We start from the raw sequence: 24,369 nt of genomic DNA on the forward strand, positions 1-24,369 counted from the left end.
ATTTTACGTTAATCCCTGTGTCCTGACTAAATTCTACTATGAGCTTGTGCAATCTGGACTTCTTAAAGTACAGGGTTCCTTAACCAAAAAAAACTGAACTGGGGCTCTGCAGAATCAGGGTTATCTACAAATACCTGTAACTTTATTTCTCCGAAAGTCACTAAAGTCAATTATCTCCTTATTTTTGTATTTAACACCATAATTTATCAACTCTATTTCTGTAGTAACCAAGTTCTTACAAAACACTTAAAAAATGCATTTCAGTAGATTCAAAATAATACAGAAAAATTATTCCAGGTTCAGGCTACAGATCAGAAAGCACTGTATAGAGCTTTCTCACGTTTTTTAAGAGCTTCTCAAAATCAACACATTTAGAATCATCTCAAATTGACACTTGCAGTGAAGATGACAATCCGTAACAGAGATCTGCATTGTTCCTTTTCTGCAGTCTTTACATGTGAAAAATCCTGAAGCAAAATTAACTGATTTTTGTTTAATGGATAATATAACCTTAATTACATTTTGCAGCTAGACGGAGGCAAATTTGTAAGTGTACCTGGTGAAATGATGTAGAAAAAATCTTTAAATTCATCCATCCAGACTTCCGCGAGCCTTCTGTTGTTTTTGTTGATGACTTGGCCAGTGCCTCCAGGGAAACTGTATGGGGTGGCTTTGCGGAACACATGTCCCACATGTGAACAAGTAACAATTTCCAAAGATCCTCCACACTGCCAAATCTAGAGAAAAGATACCAATTACAGTATATTCAGAAACGAATCTCATGAACAGAAACTGTGAAACATTAATGGAATTTCCCAAGTCAATTATTTCATTTAGCCTTAAAGAATTTCCAGACGCAATATTTAAAGAAAGCTATCTAGTAGACTCTCCAAGAATAAATTAAAAAAGATAACAATCAAACAAAAAGAGGAAAGGGTATAGAACATTCATGTACTGTAATTCTTGTTGAGAAGCTGAAATTTAGTTTTACAGTACTTTTTATAGTCAAAATTTGCAATGTGTTTCTATATCATGACAAGCCTTCCAAATTACTTAAACAGACTTGGTAAAACAAAATCTTTACTTTTGGTATGAAAAAAATATCCCTTGGAAATGCCCATGACATTCAGAGAACAACTGAAAACTGCTTTTCTTCAAGCTAAATTACACTGTGTTACTTTTTGAATTAATTTGTTCCAGCGGTTAAATACAGTTCTACCTTCAATGGGCATTAAAGCAATGAGCTGTAGTTACCCTGAAAGACATTTCTAAGTTCTCTCCACCCCAAATATCCATTCCTGGATCATATGTTCCAATTTCTTCAAAATAATCTCTGTCAATTGAGAACAGCCCACCAGCCATTGTAGGGGTCCTACATGAAAGGAAATAATAAAAGTACTTTGAAAGTCTAAAATTAAAAAAAATGCATTACACTTCATACATGCAATATAAGCCGAAACTGAATAAGGCTAAAACACTAATAACAGGAAATGGTAACCATTTATTTAAAGTTTGATTTGAATACTTTTTTTTCCATTTATTTTAATTAGTTTACATCACTTGCCAAAAAAGTTTATTCAAATCCCAGTATTAATGTCAGAATTACTTATTACAAAATATGAATCGGGCAACATAATGGTAAACAATGCAATATATATACAGTATGTATAATACAATTTTACATCCTACACAAAGATTCAGGCATGACTTGTCAGCAACTTTAGTATGTATAATTTGGTACTGTCATGTTTAAAAAAGGCAGGAAATTGACACTACACTACACTGGAGACTGATATAAATGTAGCATTCCTTTCCTAATGACTCATTTTAAAGGCTTTATAGCACTTTATAGCACAATATATTTCTAAAGTGGATAAATCACTTTAATTGCAGGTAAAATAAGATTTTCATAAAACACATTTTTCATGACAGTGAAGATAAACTCAGGGATTTGTGGGGCTTTTGAAAATTTGATTTTATCAGCTACCCAATACAATTACAGTATCTGTAAAGCATTGTTATGAAGTTCATCAACACTTTCACTGTAATCTGGTCATATGAGTGTCTAGTAACCTTCCTGCTGCATAATGTATAAGAATACAATATGCTGCAAAAATGTTTCATTAGTCATCTAATTTATTTTTGTGTCATTAATTTCAGTTAATTGACATTTTAGAATACTAGTGTGTGAATGTAATCTGATACTGTAAGTAATTTTATTCTCAGAGCTTATATACCGAGTCATTGTACAATAATTTGTGAAAGCACTTATAGTTCCTATAAGTTTCTTAACAATCGTAAGAATCTTTATAAAAAGCTATTTCTGACACACTAGAAGATGAGTTCAGAGATGAACACATGCTCTCAAGATTATTTTCCTGTTTTCTGTCGATGTTCAGTGTGCACCATTCTCACCTCACCTGGAAAGACCACTAAGAAGATGAATTAACAATGCATTCCTTGTTGATTTATGAAGAAAACTATTATCTTATTACATTGTTAAGAAGAAAACTATTATCTCCATTCAAAAACACACATAACATACACAACAGCACAAAAGGCAGAAAACAAAAGAACACAAAAAACTGTCTTAATGAAACCAAAAGATAAACTAAGATTATTTATTAACAGTAGATTAAAATTTGAATGAAAAGATTAAATTTAGAAAATGTTGACAGTCATGTCTTGTGTAGTGAGTTCACAGCTGTGCTGAACTTGAGACAGCCCGATCACCCATTGAGTCTGGTCTAAGGCCTGAATCAACAGATTTCAGATTAAAAGATGGACTATCCTTATGCAATAAATCCCTAAAACAATCTGGAGCAGTCAGTGCATTATATATGAACAGGAGATCCTTGAAGACCACTTTACATTTTACTGGGAGAAAGAGAAATTTTAAACTACTTTTAATGCCACATAAGCCACAGAATTATTGATATACAGTACTGAAGCCTGTTTAGTACACCAGTAAGAAAGGCTTCAAAGAAGTCTAGTCTTGATGAAAGGCATGTAAAAATACTCACAATAATATCTACAGTACACAGGAATCAATGTATTCAGTTTCATTATGGTAAATATCCTGCCTCTGTCTCTGTAATCTCTGGGAATTTAAATGTGTTTAAACATCTTAACATGTTTTATCAAATAATACCGGTAGAATGGCTCATCCACATTATAAACCATAATGCCACTTGCTACTTGCCTGACTGGTAAAGTTCTGTCTCCTTTTCGTCTGTCCATTTCTCTCTGTGGAACAGGGTACCATCGAAAATTCAGCTTCCAATTGAAACCACCGTACGTCATATCAGATCCAGCCATGTATTCAAACGTGTCATCACTAATGACATCAATGATGGGACAAACTACTGTTTTCCTGTTGAATAAAATTAGAAATTCAACTAGTTTCTATTTTTCAAATGTAACTGATGAGAAAACATCCTTGTAGTTTAAAAATCCAGTTCCTCAGATGCACTGTCATAACAAATCCAGTACTGTTATGATAGTTTATATAGCCACCTTGAAAAAAGTTCCAGATAAGAAGTACAACGAAGCAGCATAATTGATTATTTTTTCATCTGTTTGACGGGTCACACAACTTTGCAAGGTGAATTGAGGCTTCTAAGAAACCAGTAAATTAATTCTAAAAAAATGGATCCATCCATGCATTTTTAGAAACCAGCTTATCCCTGGTGAGGGTGCAACAATCCTGGGTCTACACCACAAGCATAGGGTTCATGTCAGGACTGCATCTTGGATGGCATGCCACTCCATTACAGAGCACACATGCACCAGCAAACTTTAGAAACAATCACGTCCTTGGAGGTTGTGAGGAAACCGACATACCCAGGAAAACCCCAGACGAATCAGGGCAGAACATGAAAAGTCCACACAGAGTTGACTATTCAAACTCAGGACTGAACACATGGAGTGAGAGGCAGCAATGCTCTCCACCAGCCACTACGTTGACACCCTGAAAAATGTCTTTTATCAATCTAAAATGGCTTATATTGTTTTTCTAACAGTATAATATTGTTATATGAATATATAACAATAATATTCTATTAATTAAGGCTACATCACAATTAATGTCCAATACCAAAAAATCAAAAAAACAAAAGAACATTCTTACACCAATATTCTCAATCTTTTTTCCATCATAACTAAACCAAATACTTTGTAAACTTAAATTTCTCATAAAGCTAAACTGCTGGCACGGCAAAAACAGGAACACTTTATCATAATACTCTCAGAATAAACCATTTACAAAGGTAATAGCCCAAGACTATTTTTCATAAATTAAAAAAAAAATTATGAAAACATGTTTATGCTGAGCAGACAGATTCTACGAGTAGCTGTGATTTTGCTCTTTATAATGAGCACAAGTAGCATGATAATGTTATACATGTGATTATTGATTTGAAAATACCATAGAATGCAAATACATCTAATAGGTCGCAATATAAAACATTTTGAAAGCTGCTGAAAGGTTTAATTACCTTTAGTCAAAGAGAATGTGCAATTATAATAAATATGAATATGCTGTGATACGTCACAAAAGGATTAGTCGTTTTCTTAAGCTATGATTACAAAAAGTATAAAATAGTTAAGAAGATAGCAGCTGAGCAGAGTGAAAAATAAAAATGGAAGATTGCGCTACATGCCGGAGCTCATATAAACAGGGGAAGTTAACTCGTATAACAAAAAAATTGGTATGCACTGTATATGTATTGCTAATTTTAGTGAATATTTATGATCAAGGTGCTCATATAACAAGAGATGAGTGTAATAGAAACGAATAAAATATAAAAAAACAGCATGCATAAAGGAATAAAATAAGTTGCAAAAAAAAATTAACACTAAACCTATAGAAAGAAAGCTGGAAAAAAAATATTTGGAACAAAAGATTTCTTGTACAGATTTTTCTTGGCCATAGGCATTCTAAAACACCTCCCGGAAGGCAGCAGTTGAAAATGTATGTTATTACTCACCTGTCTTCTTTAATTCTCGCCAACAGTGGCTCCAGCCAGCCCACTGTACACTCACAGTGGGCATCCAGGAAAGTTATGACCTGACCTCTTGTGGCTGCTGCCCCTCGGAGCCTGGCACGAATAAGCCCTGACCTCTGCTCCATTCTCAAAATTCTTACAGGCACTTCCAAACCGTGCACATAACTTTCTAATCGCTCCTTTAAGAAATCTGCAATCAACGACAGGCCATATATTTTTTATTCATTCCTAATGGATGTTCACGTTTTATAGCCAGAGTACTGTACAGATTTAGTGCACTGTTCAGCCTGTATAAACAAATGATATTTACGGTTCAAACTCAATGACACAGCCCGATAGATTACAGAATGATATGATCAAATAATGTACATCTGTATTCTAGATATATTCGGTTATAAAAAAGAAAAAATATATTAGCTTAATATTATCAGTTTTCTAACAGAAAAAGTTTAAGTGACTTTTTACATTTGTATTTCAGTAAAACATCAATAAGAGTAGCTGAGTTTTTCTCTGCAGCATTCCCACTACATGCAAAGGAAAATCTTCTCACCTCTTTCACTAGCATCATCCACCAGCAGGATCTCTAATAGTAAATGTCGTGGAGATCGGCTTATCACACTGTGGACTGTTCGAAGCAGGGTGCTCCAGGCCTCATTGTGAAACACTATGACAACACTTGTGTTGGGCAAGTCATCAGGATATACCTTTGTCTTGCAGCTGCAAAACAGATAAAATATGCAACAGATATATAAACAGATAACAAGGTACTGTAGCACCTACTTCAAGGTGTGTCGGACAACACAAATACTGAAGTATTCAGTATCTCATTTTCCAAGCATCAGGCCAATATATCATGGTATTGGCTACTTTCCATGAAATTATGAAACTGAACTAATAAAAAATAGGAAATTGAATCTTTAAAGCTGCTGTTTTTTTTTTTCAGAGTAGCTGTGAGTGGTAAGCACTCACGCCAATGTTGTTCAGTCCTCCTGAATTATCTTTGAATCGGGAAGTCATGAGGATGACAGAATGAGGCCAGCAGAAAATACACACAAAAAACAACTTATTATACTACAACTTAGAATATCCTACAGTACATTATTCAACCTTTAGTAGACCTATCATTTCATTCTCACACAAAGAATTACATAACCTGCCTATTACTTATTGTCACTCGTGTTTCACAATACCGTTATAAAATAGCTTTGATCCTAAGTATTTTCATAAGACTGAGCAACCATTTTCACTAAATTAACATAATCTGTGATGAGCAGTAGTCTTGTCAGATACAAAAAAATCACTCCAGATAATCCCATGGATAACATTCATTAGAAATACATGTATGTATGCCATACATTCCTAGTTGTGTTAAATTTTGAAACCACGCAATATCTTCCATTATGCCATGCTCAAACTGTCAACATAGAGTCCAGACATTAATCTGATTTTGTCTATTTTTGTTTAACCAAAGTATGATATTGAATTTTGTAATGTATTTGCACATTTTGCTACATTCGTGTGTTAAAATGACTATTTCACAGTATGTTTTAACTGCAATATTATGATACAGTTGTAACAATATGGCAATTATGTTTCCCTGAAATAAATTACTTTTGAATAGCACTGGATATATACAGTATACAGTTGTATATGATTCCTCTCAGTCAACTCTTACAATTCAAGGAAATGCATTGTTTTCAGGTTTCCCCTTAAAACCCAAAGGGGGCAGCCTGAGATCCCCAGAAAATCCCTCCATTCAATTTTTTTTTCAGTCTGGAACTGCCCAAAAATACAGATGATTGATAACAAACTGCTGTAAACCATAGATGTTGCCCTGTTAACTAAAAAAGGCTGTCTCTGTAAACTAAAAGATACCAATACACATTATAAAAAGGTTATTTTAACTTACAGAACTCTGTACTCTCTCCTTTTTAAGCAATATTATTTAAGGTCAATTGAGTATTTTGCAGTACAAGCCCAGTGAACAGTGTCTGTCGCTCTTTATCCGTCTCTGACTAGATGCAGGTAGACTTACCCTTCCAACCTCACATCTGGTAGACTTCTATTGAGTGCAATCATATCGCTGGCCATGAGGTTAAACTGGTTGATTTTAAAAAGCTCCTTCATTTTTTCTTGGTCCTCCTTGGGTATAACAACTGGTTTCCCCATTTCTCCAGGGCCCTCGTGTGTTCTTGATATGACAGCTGAAACAAAAGAAACAGTTAAGAACACAGAAAGATTATTAATCTACGCAAGATTCTTTGTCATACGAGAATGGTGTGGGTTTTGTCATAGACTCAGCACAGGATTGCATTTATTTAGGTAAATAAAAGCTAAATAAAATAAAAATCTCTCTTTACAAAAGTGCAATGTAATATGTACAGTGTGCTGCAGATGTCTTTTGTTAAACGAGACAGATCATTGAGCTTTTAAATTTATGACAATAAAACTGAAATTAAGAGAATACCACTATTTTAAAAAGTATCCCTCATCAAGTATTTTGGAACACAGAAACAAGGGATATGTGAAACAGCTATTGCAGAAATACATCCCAGAATGACGTGATGCATTAATTTCCTTTTATTAATTTGTCTTGTTTCTCGTGCTGATAATTGTGTTCTCCATTTGTATCTTACTTGCGCATTTTGACAACCCAACATGGCTAAATCACATTTTACTCTTAACATAAATGATCACATTTTACTCTTAACATAATTCTCTTGGCAATACCGAATATAAGAAATATGGATTTTTATTCATAATGTATATCTTTTATAGCTGTTTTGAACATAAAAGAAAAAATATAGAATTAGCAAATGGGTAGTAAGCACAAAAATAGCTAATTGTTTCTTAGTCTCATTGTTTTTAATACTTCAAGAAAATAATAGTTGGAAGCCACTAGCATCTTCACTGTGTTTTCTGCATGTTCTCAAGAAGGCCTTTGTTAATCCACTTGATTAAGGTTTCTTCTGTGACTATGAGCAGAGGAACAGAGGTCTTACCTCTTTTGGCTAATTGTGTTACTTTCCTTCAAACCATGACCTTATCAAGTTACATTTTTTCAATCTAGGATGCAACTTTTCCCTTTTATGCTGTCGCCACCAAAGAAAAATGACTAAATCATAATAAACTCATTCTTCACAGTTGCAGACAATCACACACAGTTGCAATACATTTCTATACAAAAGCTTTCAGATGACTTCAAATGTTTAAACAACTAATTTAAATGCTAACTATATACAGTATTTACTATCAAATGCTAATGCTTATATTTAGTGAATGAATAATCAAAAATCAAATTGCAGAACACTACATAGTGTTTTACAATTCAGTATCCTTTGCTGTTAAAAAAGTAGACTATCAAAAGCACATAACTTAAAACAAAACAACTATGAATCTTCATGGTATTGACTAACTTTACAATGTAAAACCTACGTTATACAGGAATTCTACCTGTTAGGAGATTATGCCTTACTGTATGTCTCTGGAGACCATTGATAGATTCCTAGCAAAATCAATTACTGAGCTACTTAGTTTCTGCACTATTTCCTGCAGACAAACAGTGGGTAAAACATTTATCAGCTTGACAACCCAGGGGAGTGTGGAAATAAAAAATGATGGTATCATCTCTACACGAGGACAATGTAACATAATTTGCGCTGGCCTGCAAGTACAGGACCAGCCTGGAAACATAAGTAGGAACTTGTGCTCCTACATGTTAACATTGTTGTGGAAATTACTGTCAGCAATTTGTGCAACGTTGCCTATTGTACATTTGCGTAATTAATTATGCACTTTGGCTTAAGTCTTGCATTTTAAAGTGGAGGGCACTGTAAATAACAACTATCTTATGTGCTATTATCGTTATAAAATTAAAATAGGAACACCTTATTTTCCAGCATTTGTGACTCTGAGTTCAAGATGCTTTTTAACTGGTTTATAAAGGCAGTTCCCCAGATTAGCCTACAATAATTCCACACAAATGTGACTATTTCATTATACAGTAACTCTGAAAGCTTAAACAGAAGACTAGAGCAGACTCTATACATACTGTATGTAGAGGCACAGACATACTGAAACACTTTACTGAATGCTGGCATGGATCATACACTAAATTCACCTCCAATATTTACAAGGATTATACCAATTTTAATTTGAATTTTGTTGCAATCACCACATTAATACTTTGCCATAAATTATAATTTTATTGTGATTTATAAAGGGTGTCTAACCTAAAGAAAAAGATATTTGAGCAATGTTATACAGCTAGAGAGAGATGTGATGTATTTCAAAACAACCCCATTTTCAAATTTGAAAAGTGAAAAAGTGCCAAAAAAGGAGAACTGGAAAAACTGTAATTTAAAGCAATACAAACAATGCAGTGATACTTTTGGGATGTTTTGGTATGTTTGGGATTTGCATAAATGAATCAAATCATGTTTCATACTGTATGTTTCTGCATTTATGAAGCATATAGCACTATGGTTTGTGCAAATATACAGTATATATACAGTATATACAGTACAGTGTGTCAATGCATCTTATTACATTTCTGGCCTTTTGGACTGTAGATTAAATGTTTGTAAAACCCAGGTTGCATTGCTCTGAATTACAGTATGTTTCTTCTACTCATGGATATCAATCTCTTTACAGCACACTTGCATCTTTCATTATTTCAGCGCAACTGTAGCCACTAATGTTAACTCTGCTACAGTTATAGCCAGTTTCACTGGAAAGTGTCATTGGGTATAGATAATGTTTTTTTATGCTATGCACCTCAAAGTCATGGTAAATTAACCTACATCTGACAACTGTTTTCCACGGGCAAAGCAGACGCAATTATTACAATTGAATTAATATTGTGTAACAGATTGTTCAGAAAGGATGCTCTCATTTAATCAACACCAAGTAAAATGTTAAATAAGCCTGTACTTTTTGCAAATGCATGCTAATGCATAACATCATTTCAAGCACCCATTTAGTTTTAATTAATTTTGACAAAAAAGAATCAACCTACTGTGCATAATCTATCCTTGGTTTGAAACCTTGGTTGGACGTGTATCTGGCAAACATGAATATTTTGAGGGAAAAACAAGGTAACACAATACAACTACTTTACTTAGCTGTCTCTTGGTAAGCTGCTGAAGGTTTTCTAAATCATTGTAAATTAGCAGCTTTATCCCAGATTCCTAATAAGAGAAAGGCAAAATGAATGAACAGGTTGCCAATTCCATTCCATTAATGAAAAGATGGCTTTTGGTACTTAGTAAAAAGACTATAATCAGTAATGCAATTTGTATACAACATCTAAAACCAATGCTTGACTGAGAAACCTTTAAAGTTTTTTTTTAATACCATAATTCTGTTTATACTGTTAATAAACTTTCTAAACAGCATTAATGGAAGGGAAAGAAAAACAACTGAAAAAGCATCTTCATTATTTCATTTCCAAACAAATATCCATGGATTTAAAAAACAACATCCGTGGTTTTCAGACTTCAAGCAATTTTAATTTATTAAGGTTTCTTTATAAAGAACCATTGTCCTTAGCAGCTATTTATTTGAATTGAATAACATACTAGAATGAAAACATGCAAGGATAAAACAATTTCCTAACAAATGCATGAACTGATATTTCAGCATCTGTAATATGAATGTTTTCGAAATTCGAAAGCATGCTCTCTGAAATTGTACTCATTTAGCTACTGTATGTGCAACACACATAAGAAGCAAAAAGAGAACAATAATGTGATCTTCTTCCACTGTAACTAAGTGCAATTTAACATATAGGGCATTTCATGTTCCCTTCCAAACATTACATAATCAGTATAGCCTAATAATATTTGGATCATTCCAAATATTATTTTCCATTCTTTAGCTACACAGTACCTTTAGACTGGTTTTCGTGTGCCATAAATAAAAACCAAGCTTTTTCATAAAAGTTAGCTTTGTGGAGATTATAATCTACATACTGTATTACTGTACAGTCAATTTCTTGAGACATTTTTATTAAAGTCTCCTCTTTGACATTTTGGAAAGTATGAATATTTTTCACTACAATGATAAAATATTTTTTCTTTGCACAAGACATGCACAGATTGTTTGCATGACTATATTTAAAATTATGTAATCTATGAATGTTTTCCATAAATATGAAATCTTTTCAAGCGTCTAGAAAGAAGCTGTGCCTTGCTGCAGTAACAGACCCCTTTTAGTGATCATTCCAAATATTATTTTTCATTAAACCGACTACTTTTTTCTCTAACATTTTTATTACCATAACAACCAACGTACAACCTCAACTAATTGTCAACTGACATTTGTCCAGTAAAGAGGAATTGCCCACATTATTAAAAATTAAAACTCAGCAAGCATGCAAATCACATTATTGCTATGCACTTTTAAACTATGAACCCATGAGCCATAAATTTTTTATCCTGTTTGTAATCCACCCTATTTCTAACTGCTTTATTCAATCCTGGGTTTCTGGGGGAGCTGGAGCCTATCTCTGCAAGTAACAGGCACACCCTGAATAGGACCCCATTCTATCACAGGGCTCACACAGACACATACTGACCAAGGCCTGTTTTTCTTTAACAGAAGCCAATTCACCTACTGTACCAGTAGCACCACAACACATGGAGGAAACCTGCATGAACACAGGGAAAATATACAAACTCCACACAGATAGAACCCTATGCCTGGAATTGTACCCAGGGCCCTTATTCTGCAAGGCAGCACCACCATGTCCACCTCCTGTTTGTCTAGATGCCTATACTGTATATTCCTAATCACCTCAGTGGTACTCCTCTCCAAGCCTACCAAGGTACACCTAAAATAATAAACAGCAACAATGGAACCCCTGTGCCCCATGATTGTGTCAGCTGCAGGACTGGACTAATGGTACTGTATTTCATAAACATACACAGTATGCTGAAAAACATTTGGAAACTACAATGCATTACTGAAATACATTTTACCAGCATCACAAAAATCAGATCAAAACTGCTTGTGATTCCCTATAAACAAATGAGAAAAATAAATGAAAATAAATCGCACTTAAGATTAAACCTGAAATAAAAATAATTCTGCATATGGCAGCCCTCAAAGAAAGCCACATAAAGGTGAAACAGTGCACTCAAGATGTTTGTTCATTAAATTATATTGTGATTTTTTTTTCATTACATGCAGTACTACCAATCGAATAGCTAGTTTTTCTACCCCATCTGAGGTATTAACAGTATCCCGGTTTTCTTATATATAAAGTTGCACAAAGCTGAAACTGACAGGTAAAATCAGTTTTGTGCTGTCACATGTTTTCCACTTACTACTGTGTACAATGAGAATGAGTAATATTTTAACCATAAGCATGTATTTTCTACTCTGATTTAACCATCCTTTGGTTTTAATTTATTGTCATTAGTATAACATAAGGACGTACTTTTTCAAAAACATGGGGAGCCTCAGAGGTTTAGAGGCATGTGTGTTTGCACACGTGTATACAGTAAATGTAGTAAGTGCATACATTATGTACAATTTGTATACACATGTACTGTATGCAGTAGATCTATGCCCTCATGGGATATCTTTCTTACATTGTAATTAATTACCAGAATGCTCAGCAATGCAGCAGGAGTTGATTAATTAGGATCCTCCCAAAAAAACAGCTTGGCTCCAGCCTGAGCAACCTTTTTAAAAAATGTGACGTTTTTGTTTTGGGGTCTGCATCCGATATGCAAAAAGCCACTAGTTCTGTTCTCAGTGGAACGAGTGGAATGCTTGTCAAGGCAGTTAGTCACTCTGCACCATTTAGCAGATAAATAAAAAGGAGAAGACTTCTTCTTTCATGTCTTTTTCTATTACAATCGTCTTAAAATTTCCTGCACCATGCTCAGCTGCTAGAAGAATCTGGTACTAGCACAGATTACTAGCACAGAAGAGAATACGTGTAAAGTATTTTACTACCTGTTGTAGGCACACCTGTACTGAAATTCTGTATCTTTATTGTTTTTTTATGAGAAATGTTTGGTGGAAGGATTAGTACCATCAAGCCGGATAATAAAAAAAAGATCTCACTGTGGGATTTTAATGGTTATAATTGTTAGAGTTAGATTGATTATACAGTGATGCGGATGAATACATTTAGCTTGTATCCCTTCCAGACATACTTTTGATAGTGGAATATTTCACAGTATATTTCAGTTTTATAGTATACAGTATGCTTTGTCACATGAAATGAGCCATGCCAATTCCCCAAAACAATTCTCCAAACTATTCCAGAACATAAAATCCTATTTTTATTTGTCGTTCACTTGAAAAATAAGAAATTACCAGTATATATGATATAATAAACCAATTAAATCAGCCAGGATATAAGATATCACCTTCACCTTCGAGGAGACCTTCATGTCTCCTTAGGGAGACAGAGAAATCAGTTCTTATGAAGACAGAGATGATGACATTTTTGCCTTCTGATGAAGTTGCACGGAATATGGATTGTCAAATGTAATGGAGGAGATTGGTGATCACAGAGGAGGTGAAGGAAGTGAAATGTGAAGGATGGAAGACAACTGATGATAAAAATATGTAAAGATTGACGAGACACTATTTAATTGAAATGCTTCATAAAAGTATACCTGATAGCTTTAAATTTACAGAGGGCAACAAAGCATGCTTTGCAAAATATAATGGGAGAAAATATTATACTACTGCTACAGACTGTGTCTCTAGCAGGTAGGTACAATATGAATGACTACAATATCTAAGAAAAATACAATATCCAGTACTGTATGTCCTGATTTGAATTTCAGCCCCGGCCTAGAACAAAGCAATTTAAATTATGTAGGACAAACGTGTATTGCATTGGAATTATAAAATATTTTAAATTCATCTTACCAGTAAGATTCTAGAAATATATATACACAGAAGAAAAAGTACATTTGCAAATAATAAGTAGGATCACAAAGAAAGTTGTTATTAAGAAAATGTGGCATTTACTGTATCTAGAATTTTAATGTACAGTATATGCCAGTTTACATTTGTGATACTTATACTAACGTTTTAGCCACATGTCAATGATAAAGTAAATAACTAAGGTTATAAAGATTTAATACAACTTTTCTTGATAATGTTAATTATTACACCTGCATGCAAAAGGTGCTTAACTGTTTGACATCTCAATACTAGGATACTGTGAAGGAACAAGTAATAGGTTTATTCCATGCTGAAAAAAAGAAGAAAGAGAACACAACGTTTCGGCCGTGGAGCCTTCTTCAGGTGTGTTTTTTTCAGCATGGAATAAACCTATAACTTGTTCCTTTGCAGCCTACGCATGCTGACGCAGCTACCCACCTGAACTACTAGGATACTGTGTGTCACTAAACAGCTGTGAAAACATTAGAGTTCAGAAGCAGTTTTAATTACGTGTAATGTGGAGATGTCAAGTAAACATCGGGGATAAAAGGAATAATGGGTTAGGTGCTTGAGTTTTTACAAAATAAAGTCTACATAATGGATTTTCAAAGAGCAAGGCATTGTCAAATATATGTACATGTACAGTATATGGCCATTCTGTGCACATTGAAAAATGTTCATTTCTGTTCTACTCATGTTGTTAATATATGATATAATAATATATAGATATTATTATATTGTATTCTTATCAGGTTGTCAAATTGCATTTTTATACCACAGTTAAATAGAGCCTCAATGGTAAAGTGTATTCTTTCTACATATATTAATTTTCCATTTTTATGCCATTTAAAATAATTTATTCCAATACATAACTCCTATATAAGCCCTACACAACCCCTACATAATGCAATGCAGTAATTCTTTTTTCTCAAAAACTGTTCATTAAGATTATGCCAATCAAATGAATTAACTACTGCAATTTTCTTTAACATATGAATTATTTTTTTTTACAATTGTATTGAGAAAATAATTTATAGGGTAGAGGAGAAAATGAGGATTACAGGTCATCTGCACTGAATCATAACCAAAATCAAACCTACAATTTAGATGTAAATGCAGCTTTATTGATCAGTTCCAGTTATTATCTACTACTGTGATCTCTACATGTTATAGAAAGCAACATTTTGGAAGCCGTCATTTCTGTAGGATTAACCCTTGGAGTACAAAGACATTTATAAAACTATTAAGACTGACAGCACTGAGGAAAATAATAGTTTAAGAGCTCAGTAAGCTAGTAATTTCATGAGGTATGGAACTGCATATAAAGCTTTAATGCTTTCAATAACTGTAGCTATTTCTGGAACTATGACAAGTCATTCTATGATAATGTTAAATGGCCCACAAACTCTTAATCAACAGCCTAATGGGAACTTTCATATCTGCCTGTCAGCAAGACATCTTCCTGTTATCTTAGCTACAGTGAACCAGTAAATGAACAAAATCCTTTCATTGTATGCCTATCAGGGTGCTTGCACAATTATATATTAAAGATAATATCATGGGAGCAGCTGATCCTTTACAAAATGCAAACAAAAACTGAAGTAACGAAGTGTGCTCCTATTGGTTTTTTTTACTAATGTGTTTTTAAAGTTTACAAGTAGCAAGTACTGTTTTGAGAATACATGTGTCTGATCTTCTAAATTCAAAAACAAAGCTGCTTGACATACTTATTGCTCAACGGTACCTGGTTCAAGATACATGTATTCTATTTAATAAACCAGAAAAGAAAGCAAATTCAGGCCTGATGAGAGCACAAAGATAAAATTAAATTTGGTCTTGAATAATTCAACATTTCAGCTCACAACACAAGCCAATAATAAAAAAAAATCTAAATGTATTATTTGATGGTATGTTTGTATTAGGTAAAATCAGAATTATTTAAGAGCATCTAAAAGTGGGTGTGTAATAGGTGACTTCCAGGTGGATTGAACTTACAGATCAATTATATCAATTTAATTTGACAGGTGTAATTAGAAAGGTTACTTATCATAGTTGCTAGAGCTGTTTCCTTTGCAAAAGGTAAAAAACAAAAAAATGTGTTGTAAAGATTTATTTGTAAAATTCCAAGTAAATAGACTGAGATGTTACACAGTGTCGAACAAGAAAAGCTGATGTAGTTCTAGCAACTACAACACATAATTATATGCAGATAATAAAAAGTATTTGCATTAATCAACAGTACCATTTGAATGAACAGTATTAGTACTCCGTTAGTTTAAACATTCATAAACCTTGGCAAATGAAAGGGAGAAACTTCTATTTAATTCACTTATGAAATTCCTTCTTAGCATTTCTAAATTAAACTTAATCAGGTGTTTCATTTTAACAATGTAGGAAAAGCGATCTTAGAATAAGACAATGCTAGAGTGATATTAAAGCTAAACATCTATGATTAATCCTTGCATTTGTAAGCCACAAAATGAAACACTGAATGAGTAACAGACTGCCAAATGCCTAATCCCTGCTTTTCTAGAAAAAAACACTACTTAGACCTCATTTGACACAATTAATTCCCAAAAGCTTATACAGACAATTTAGACCAAAAATTAAATATACCAGAACTCTTTGTTCAACTGAAACTTCACAAAATGTTTAGAATTGAAAAGAAAGGCAAAGTGTGCCAGAATCATTATCATAAGAATTCTAGATTTCCATCTTTCAATTGAGCACTGTTTTTTCTCCTTTCATGAACTCAGAATCGGCTTTTCTCTGCTTAGGCAAATGAATAAGTAGCAAACCGGAGACTGCAGAGAAGAATTAACTGTCATGCCACTTTCTCACACTATAAATACATACAACTTGAAATTGCCAAAAATATACAAAATATGCATTTTTAAGTGTTTTGAAAGCTGAATGCTTTTGAAAAAAAAAACCCAGAAAAAAAACATTAAACAAAACAAATCAATTAACTTCTCTCTTGAGATGTATTTCTTCAAGTGGAAAAATCTGTCATTACCATGTTCCAAAAAAATGTTTACAAATCTTTTCAAAGAGTTTTAGTAACTAAACTAGGTAAGGTATAGGGAACATGTTTTATTTTATTATTTAGTAACATATTAAACACTTTAACATGAATATACTGTACAATTCTCTTGCACTTGTAAATTAAAGATCTAACATTTTTCATAATACAGAGCAATAATGATTAGACTAGACTATATGATTAGCAGTTTATTTTAACTAAACAATTGTGTTCTAAAATGGCTGGAAGGTTGCCGGTTCAAATCCCAGAGCTGGCAGAGGAATCCTACTCCATTGGGCCCCTGAGCAAGGCCCTTAACCCCAACTGCTCCAGGGGCGCTGTACAATGGCTGACCCTGCACTCTGACCCCAAGCTTCTCTCCCTGTCTGTGTGTCTGTGTCTCATGGAGAGCAAGCTGGAGTATGCGAAAAGACAAGTTCCTAATGCTAGAAATTGTATATGGCTAATAAAGTGATCTTATCTTATCGTATACTGTAGATTTGGACAGTCTTGTAGGTTTGCATTACCAACCTTCACAACAGGCTGTGGTTAATTTATTAAAATCGCTACTTAGCCCAGAAAATGGTATGGCATGTCCTTTGTCAATTGTGCAATTTGTGCAATAAAAGCAAAAACAAATTTAAATAAAGCATTACTGTTACTATTCTATAACATCCTCAAAGATGGAAGGGAAAACATTAAACGTTTCTGTTATACTGCAGCTAGGGGAGTTTTTTTATCAACATACTGCACAGCAGGTTGCTGCTATTTATTTTTCATTTATTTCTGATTTGTTTTCTGTTGATCAGGAAGCAATGACACCCATTTTATAACATTGCCGATAACAAAAACTGTACATAACACGGACATACAGTAGTTAACATACACCTTTTTTTTATTAAAGGTCCAGGACCAGCTGTGTTGTTATACTGTACATACAGAACACAGTAAACAAAGAATTAACTCACCTCTCAACGCAGGAAGAAGTAATCTGTCTTTCCTGTCATCACACTTGTTACACTCACTGAAGTACAGTAGCAAGAACACATCTACAAGGACCCAGACTAAAGATGTGGCCAACACCACTTTGCAGTAGACAAATCTTCTCATGTCTTTAATTTTGTTTTTTGAGTGCTGTAAACGGCAGACGGTGGAATCAGCAGAATCCCCGTTGAGCTGGAGAAGAGATTCCCTTGAAGAGAGGAGGCGACGCAGGAGGGATGGCGCATGGATGATAGAGGAACTTTATCCCACTGAAAACAAACGGGAGAAAAATATTTAACGACTTAATAAAAGTTCACCATATTTCTATTGCAAATCAATTAAAACATTATTAATTATAAACCTGTAATTAAGTTCTTACCCTGCATTTGTTATTTGCTCCTATTGATTTTTTGTTTGTTGCTATTATCCTTAAATTAATGCAGCAGGAACCTAGACATCGTTACATGGGGTCTTCCTTCTTATCTGTCTATGATGATCAGTTCATAATAAAGATCAGCTACAGTGAATATTATTATTATTTGTGTTTTTTTACTTCATATACACAGCAATGTAAACCATTTATCATTATAAATAATTACTGTTCATTTACAGATGAACAATCTGTAAATTTGTCCGAATGCTTGCCTGGCTGAGACAATGACAGCACTTGCTGACAATTAGTGCCATCACAACACCCCTCACTTCTGAGGAATGAAACGGGGAGCTGCTGTAAAGATGCAGTTGGTGAGGTGATAGGGGTGTTAGAAAAGATGTGCGCAGAGTTATGGGAAGTCAGCAAATATTTATACACAGCAGATGAAAGTGGAAGTGCAAGATTACAATTTGACTTCCCCCTCCTGTACTTTTGTTAAATAATGCCAAAAGTTATATAAGCAAGATGTGAATGATCCTTTGTTAATGTCAATTCATTCTATGCTCCAGATCTTGATCACCATCTTTCAAAATCACGGTGATTCTGACAAACAGAGGGAAAAGAACTCAAAACCATGTCTTTAAGATTCACTTTTATCTCAGATGGTTTCTTAAAACCCACTCTCTGGCCTTATTAAACTCTGATAGTGGCATGTTAAAAGCCACCTCAAGGTCCTGGTCATGGAATGAAATTTTTTTTCCGGACACCCTTTGGGCTTACCAGGATGTGTTCCATGAGGAACACCCCTTTGTGGGTTTAAGTCAGACAAAATGCCATGCTTCATAAATCTGCCAAAATTAAAAAATGTATATAGCATGGGAATTAAATTTGACTATTATCAAATGGATTCAACTGCTTTAATTCTGCTCTGCTGCCTTAGGTTGTCCTGTGATTTCCTCCAAACCCTCTGCCACTGAGGGCACAGCTACAGTATGGGTACAGAAATGCAGTTTACCCAGTATTCCTGGGTCCAGAAAAAAAACCCTTGAGCATTTGGGAGAGACACGATTACCACACCTAGAAAGACATCCACCAGCTGTTACCAGTAACTTACAGTACATAAAGAAATGTTCACATGTATGTCAAAAGATTTACATATGCTGTATATACAGTAGATGGCCTAGCCAATGGGTTTCTGTAGAATAGGAATCTTTAGGGAACTGGGATATTTTTATACAGTAATTTAGTAATGTCGATGCCTCTTGTTGCCATATTGTACTATAAACCATGATCATAAATAAATACAATATGACTGGTGATTGTATTACTTTCTACTGTTATAATATAAACATATTATAAACATGTAGATATTTAATTTAAAAAAATATAAAATGGTTTAATTCAAGAACAGCTCATTCTCAAGAAATACAATGTATTGTGCAGACATACTTATTTTATTTGTGAGATGCTTCAAAACCAGGTGAAAGAATACAGTATTACCTAGTTATAGAAGTAGAGGCATCATAATTCTTTCCGGTAATCTGATTTACACTTTCAAGGTTAAATTCTCAATACGAACTACCAGCATATATTTTGGCAAGCATGTCAGTGAATCATTACATGACTTCACCTCCTAAGCCAAATTAGCAATGTGCGTTGATCTACACTGCAAAATATATGTCTGTTGATTTTTATCTGACCTCTTGAACACAACACACTGGCAGCCTTGAAACGGTATTTACCAAGAAGTCTGGAAGTGATAGATCCGTGATAAACCCATGCAGCAATAATTTCTGTTCCAAATATCAAATTGGATCCTTTTTTGCTGTTCAGGCCATCTGCTTCATGTTCAGCAACAGATTTTGTTAAAGGTTTAAGTGCCACCAACCAAGCTTGAGGCACTGCCCGCCCTCCCTTTAAAAGATTGCTTCATTAGTCCAGCCATCTGCATGATGAAATTTCTCCTCTGTTAAGCAGTACCATGAGGTCTTCCTTCGTTACAACTAGGAATTAAAATAAACAGTTGTCTAGCCCTCCAAGCTTACCAAGCATTAAAGATAACGACAAGAATTTAATTCTGTCTGATGCATCCATAGCCATCTATCTTATATACAATATTCACACACTATTAAAACCAGGGATCCATACAAATTCCTTACCCTCCACCTTGTACTACACTGCAGGAACAAAGAATACAGGAAAAGAGCAATCTTCAGAGGAACCAGCAATAAAAACAGGCCTAGGCATCTTTTCTCTGTACTGTTACACTTTATCCAACCAATTATTAAGTCCCGAGTCTCTTAAGTCTTTAAGAGATTGTATTCTGCACAGGATCTAAAGCCATGGAAGGAAAACAAATTAACTTACCCACTTAAGAGCAGATTCACGATTTCGCTGATTGCTCACATAGGGAGTAAATGCTCAGTTTTACACATTCAAACAATGTTACACTACTGTAAAATGACAACATAATGCAACTTAAGTTTTTTTTTTATTCCCAACATTAACAGTTTAATAGTTAAACCAGTCGCACTGCATTTTATATCTATTTTTGCAAAGCCACCAATGTTAAAACTTTTTAATTATAAAAACTCATATTGCTTATTGGTGTCAGTAGTTTGGTCTCAAAAACTATACCTATGGAATCAGGAATCAGAGACAGAGAAGCAAAAGGAATATAGCTCTGAAACAATACTTTGGGCTGCACAGTTTCTTTTATACACTATACAATACAACAATACAACATACTGTATGAGAAATCTTTGTTAGTTTGGAAATGCCGTGCCGTGCCAGTTTACAGTTCCTGTTTAAGATTTAGGATTTTCAAGATTCAAGATTTGAAGATTTAGGATTTTCAAACATTTTCTGAATCATAACATGTTTGGAAAGAATACAACTTGGATTACACCTTTTAATTTTTTGCCCATTTATATGCCAACCTGCCCACACTGAACAATGCCTTCTCATTCTGAAGAAGCTGGTGCTGAACATCGGTTTTAAGGGATATGTTTTTACTGCCTCTGAGAAAAGTATTCTCAAGTTTTCTGTGTAGTACGGGGAAACTGAGAGAACCATAAACAAAGGCAGTGTGCAGCCTCTGTGTCTGCAGTTGGATAAATAATGTTTAACAGATAAGCACCATTTATAAAACAGAACCACTTTAAAATCGAAATGTGATACCTAAACACCTCAGCAGTGAAATGCAACGCTTCTGAAACTATGCCAAGTTTCCAGACAAACTTCATAACGTGTTGTTGACTTTTTAACATGAAACTGCCAGCTGAAGGCACGCAGGTAAGACCACGATGCTATAAAACCATCACACAGTAAACTCACATGTACTCTACATGGGGCAGCAGCAGACAACAGGGGCATGGCAGTTAGCACTACTGCCTTCCAGCTCCAAGGGGCTGAGTTAGATTTTTGCTGTACAACTCCCTTTGTGAAACTTCCAAGTTCTCCCTGTATTCATTTTTTCACAGGGCTCACTGATTTCCTACCTCGCATCTCCCATTGATGTGCAGGTAATAACTGAGTGGCTCAATGGTCACTTTTGAGAGTGGGGGAGGGATACTGTTTTGAGAGTGACCAGTAATGTAATGGGATTAAATCAAAACCAGATGAATATGTTGGGCCAAACAGCCACCTCTCATTTGTAGCTGCTGATTACAGAACCAATCTGTTTTAAAAAGACAGGACTCAGCGCAAAAAAATATATAATTTCCTAGGTTTCATGATTAATGACAATCCTTCAGGCGACTGTTCCTGAAGAGGTTGCTCAGCTCAGGGTTTCACGGACATGCTTGGAAATTTTACTCTTCACCTACTGTAGTATTGCAGTGAGTAATAATTCTGTTTCGCCTGGACTGCAAATTAAAGCTTGTCTTCCTACAATTTTGTGAAAGCTGTGTCAATAGGCTTGCTGGAATGATATGAAAATATCAATGAAAAGTTGCATGATGAAAACAACTTCAGAATTTAAGGTTGGAAATAATGAAGAGACTGTCAGATGATATCTGACTGAGAAAGCTGGCATTGCTTCACGTGTGTTGTTGTGCAATGTGTAAAGATTGATATTAAATAGGACATACAATCTTACAGTCACTGTGCATTCAAGTTAGTAAATGTTGCTACAGTATGTGGTTTTATATACTGTAGCTACTGTAAATGCACTCAAATCTCTCTTTTGCTTTTTTATTGTCCCTTGTTGCAGGAGAGCCTTTAGAATCAATAAACACTTTGATAAGTTATAGACATCCTTGGCATTCTTCTGGTACTGTATTTACAGATACTAAAATGTCACTTTATCATCCAATATAATATAATTGAAAGCTGGATAAATGTAAGAGCTTATGTGATTTACTCACACGTCCACAACACCAATTTATGCAGTGAAGTAAGTAAGCTATTTCCCCGTATTGCAATATTTCCTTGATCACATGAGAACGGCATTCTTACATTTAGTAGTTATCTTTTCTACCAGTTACTTTGACATTTCAGAAAAAATAAATTCCATTTATGTAACCACACACACAAGAAGAGATTTCAGCATGGTCTGGGCAGTCAATAGCACACTTAGTTTTTGGCAAGTGTGCTAATACAGTTACAAAATGACTCAAATGACTCATTTCCTTTTTCCTATAGATAAGTTCGGTCTATCGTTAAACAAATTTCTTTTATATGCACGGCATCTATTTAAAATCCTTCTTCAGTACCTGCGACAAAGGCACTTACTGTAAGCCGTAGTCACATATCATTGATGTTTAGATAACTATCATCAGGTCACTTCTACAACCATTAAAGAGGTACCTTTGGCACAAAGAAATACTATCATTTCCAAACTGCCTCTAGTATTACAGTACCTGTGAAACGTTTAATATTTAATAATAATTAGGTAGCAGCCACTTTGATAACTATGTACAGTATACAAAAATATACTAATTAACTCACGGTATTGTCACTTGCCAAGTTAAGAAAAGGTAAGTGATCTGAAACTACCGATCGAATAACGCAATACTTCACGTGAATACCTTAAATTAGAAAAGATTAAAAATATGGCAAAAGATTGCCTTAACAAATTTAGCCAAATAACAAATCATCAACTGCAGCTATACGCGTGATATAAAATTGCACCATCGAAATAGCATTTCCTCTTTTAATGCACTGACTTTATATTTGCAGGTGTTGTCCTCATTATTGTTATTATTATTTAAAAATACTTACTGAGGAAAACAAGATGCTGTTGTACAGTCCTGTTTGCCAGCAACGTGTTGCATAGGTATACGGAGTAAGAAAATAAAAGCGAAGCATAGGAAAAATGCAATCAAAAGCGATTAATGCAAAACAAAATGTTTGTATTGTAATGGTTACGCTGCTGGAAGATGGTCATGATCTCGTTAGGGAGCAAAAATTACGTTCCTCTGAGACGGAATGACACTTCTTACAAGACGCAGTGTTTCCATTCTTCCTCTTCGACATCGTTTTTATATACAGATCTGTCAACACGAATATGTTTCGTTCAATTCTCAGTTTCTATATTGTTTTTACAATGTAAATTGGAAACTGTGCGATATCTACAGCTTTCACTGCCTTTCTATAAAAACATAACGGAAAAAGGCAAAGCTTCGAACAGCAGACACAGTCTAACATGAAAGTCCAATGATTTGTGTCCCTTTATAAGGATACGATTGGTTGCAGAGAGTGCCAATCTCCTTCTACTGCTTTTGCAAATGTAGCATAGACCGCTGGTAAATGTATTTCTTTGTCACTCTGATGTACAAACAATATTTAAATTACTATTCGCGAAGAATAACAAATAAATACACTTAGACTCAGTGCTATGGCATTTTTAATGACCAGGTATTTAGGACCTAGGTTTAAGAACTCATCGGACGTACAGTATGGCATCTTCTACAATATATTTCTGCTGGTCACCATAAGGGGAATTGCTTTTGAAATACTGACCCGGAGGGAAGAATACCATCTGCTGCTCACCACCTAACACACATCAAGTTGGTTTTGCTGTAGAGATCTATCCCATTACACACCAGGCACAAAAATTCTTAGCTTGT

At 34.4% G+C, this 24,369-nt stretch overlaps 1 protein-coding gene across 1 annotated transcript in view; it reads right to left on the reverse strand.

The window, feature by feature from the left end:
- Positions 1-23,916, reverse strand: part of galnt13 (polypeptide N-acetylgalactosaminyltransferase 13) — a 53,453-nt gene extending 29,537 nt beyond the window's left edge. The window contains exons 1-8 of the mRNA XM_088930463.1: positions 23,522-23,916; positions 17,910-18,194; positions 7,042-7,210; positions 5,557-5,723; positions 4,989-5,196; positions 3,203-3,373; positions 1,255-1,372; positions 557-737 (exon numbers count right to left, since the gene is read on the reverse strand). Of these exons, the coding sequence (XP_088786589.1) occupies positions 557-737; positions 1,255-1,372; positions 3,203-3,373; positions 4,989-5,196; positions 5,557-5,723; positions 7,042-7,210; positions 17,910-18,051 (1,156 nt within the window). The 5' untranslated portion in view covers positions 18,052-18,194; positions 23,522-23,916. The remainder of the gene's footprint in view (positions 1-556; positions 738-1,254; positions 1,373-3,202; positions 3,374-4,988; positions 5,197-5,556; positions 5,724-7,041; positions 7,211-17,909; positions 18,195-23,521) is intronic.
- Positions 23,917-24,369: the final 453 nt, after the last annotated feature.

Source organism: Atractosteus spatula, chromosome 13 (genome assembly GCF_055471065.1).
Source record: "Atractosteus spatula isolate fAtrSpa1 chromosome 13, fAtrSpa1.hap1, whole genome shotgun sequence".
Classification (NCBI taxonomy): Eukaryota; Metazoa; Chordata; class Actinopteri; order Semionotiformes; family Lepisosteidae; genus Atractosteus; species Atractosteus spatula.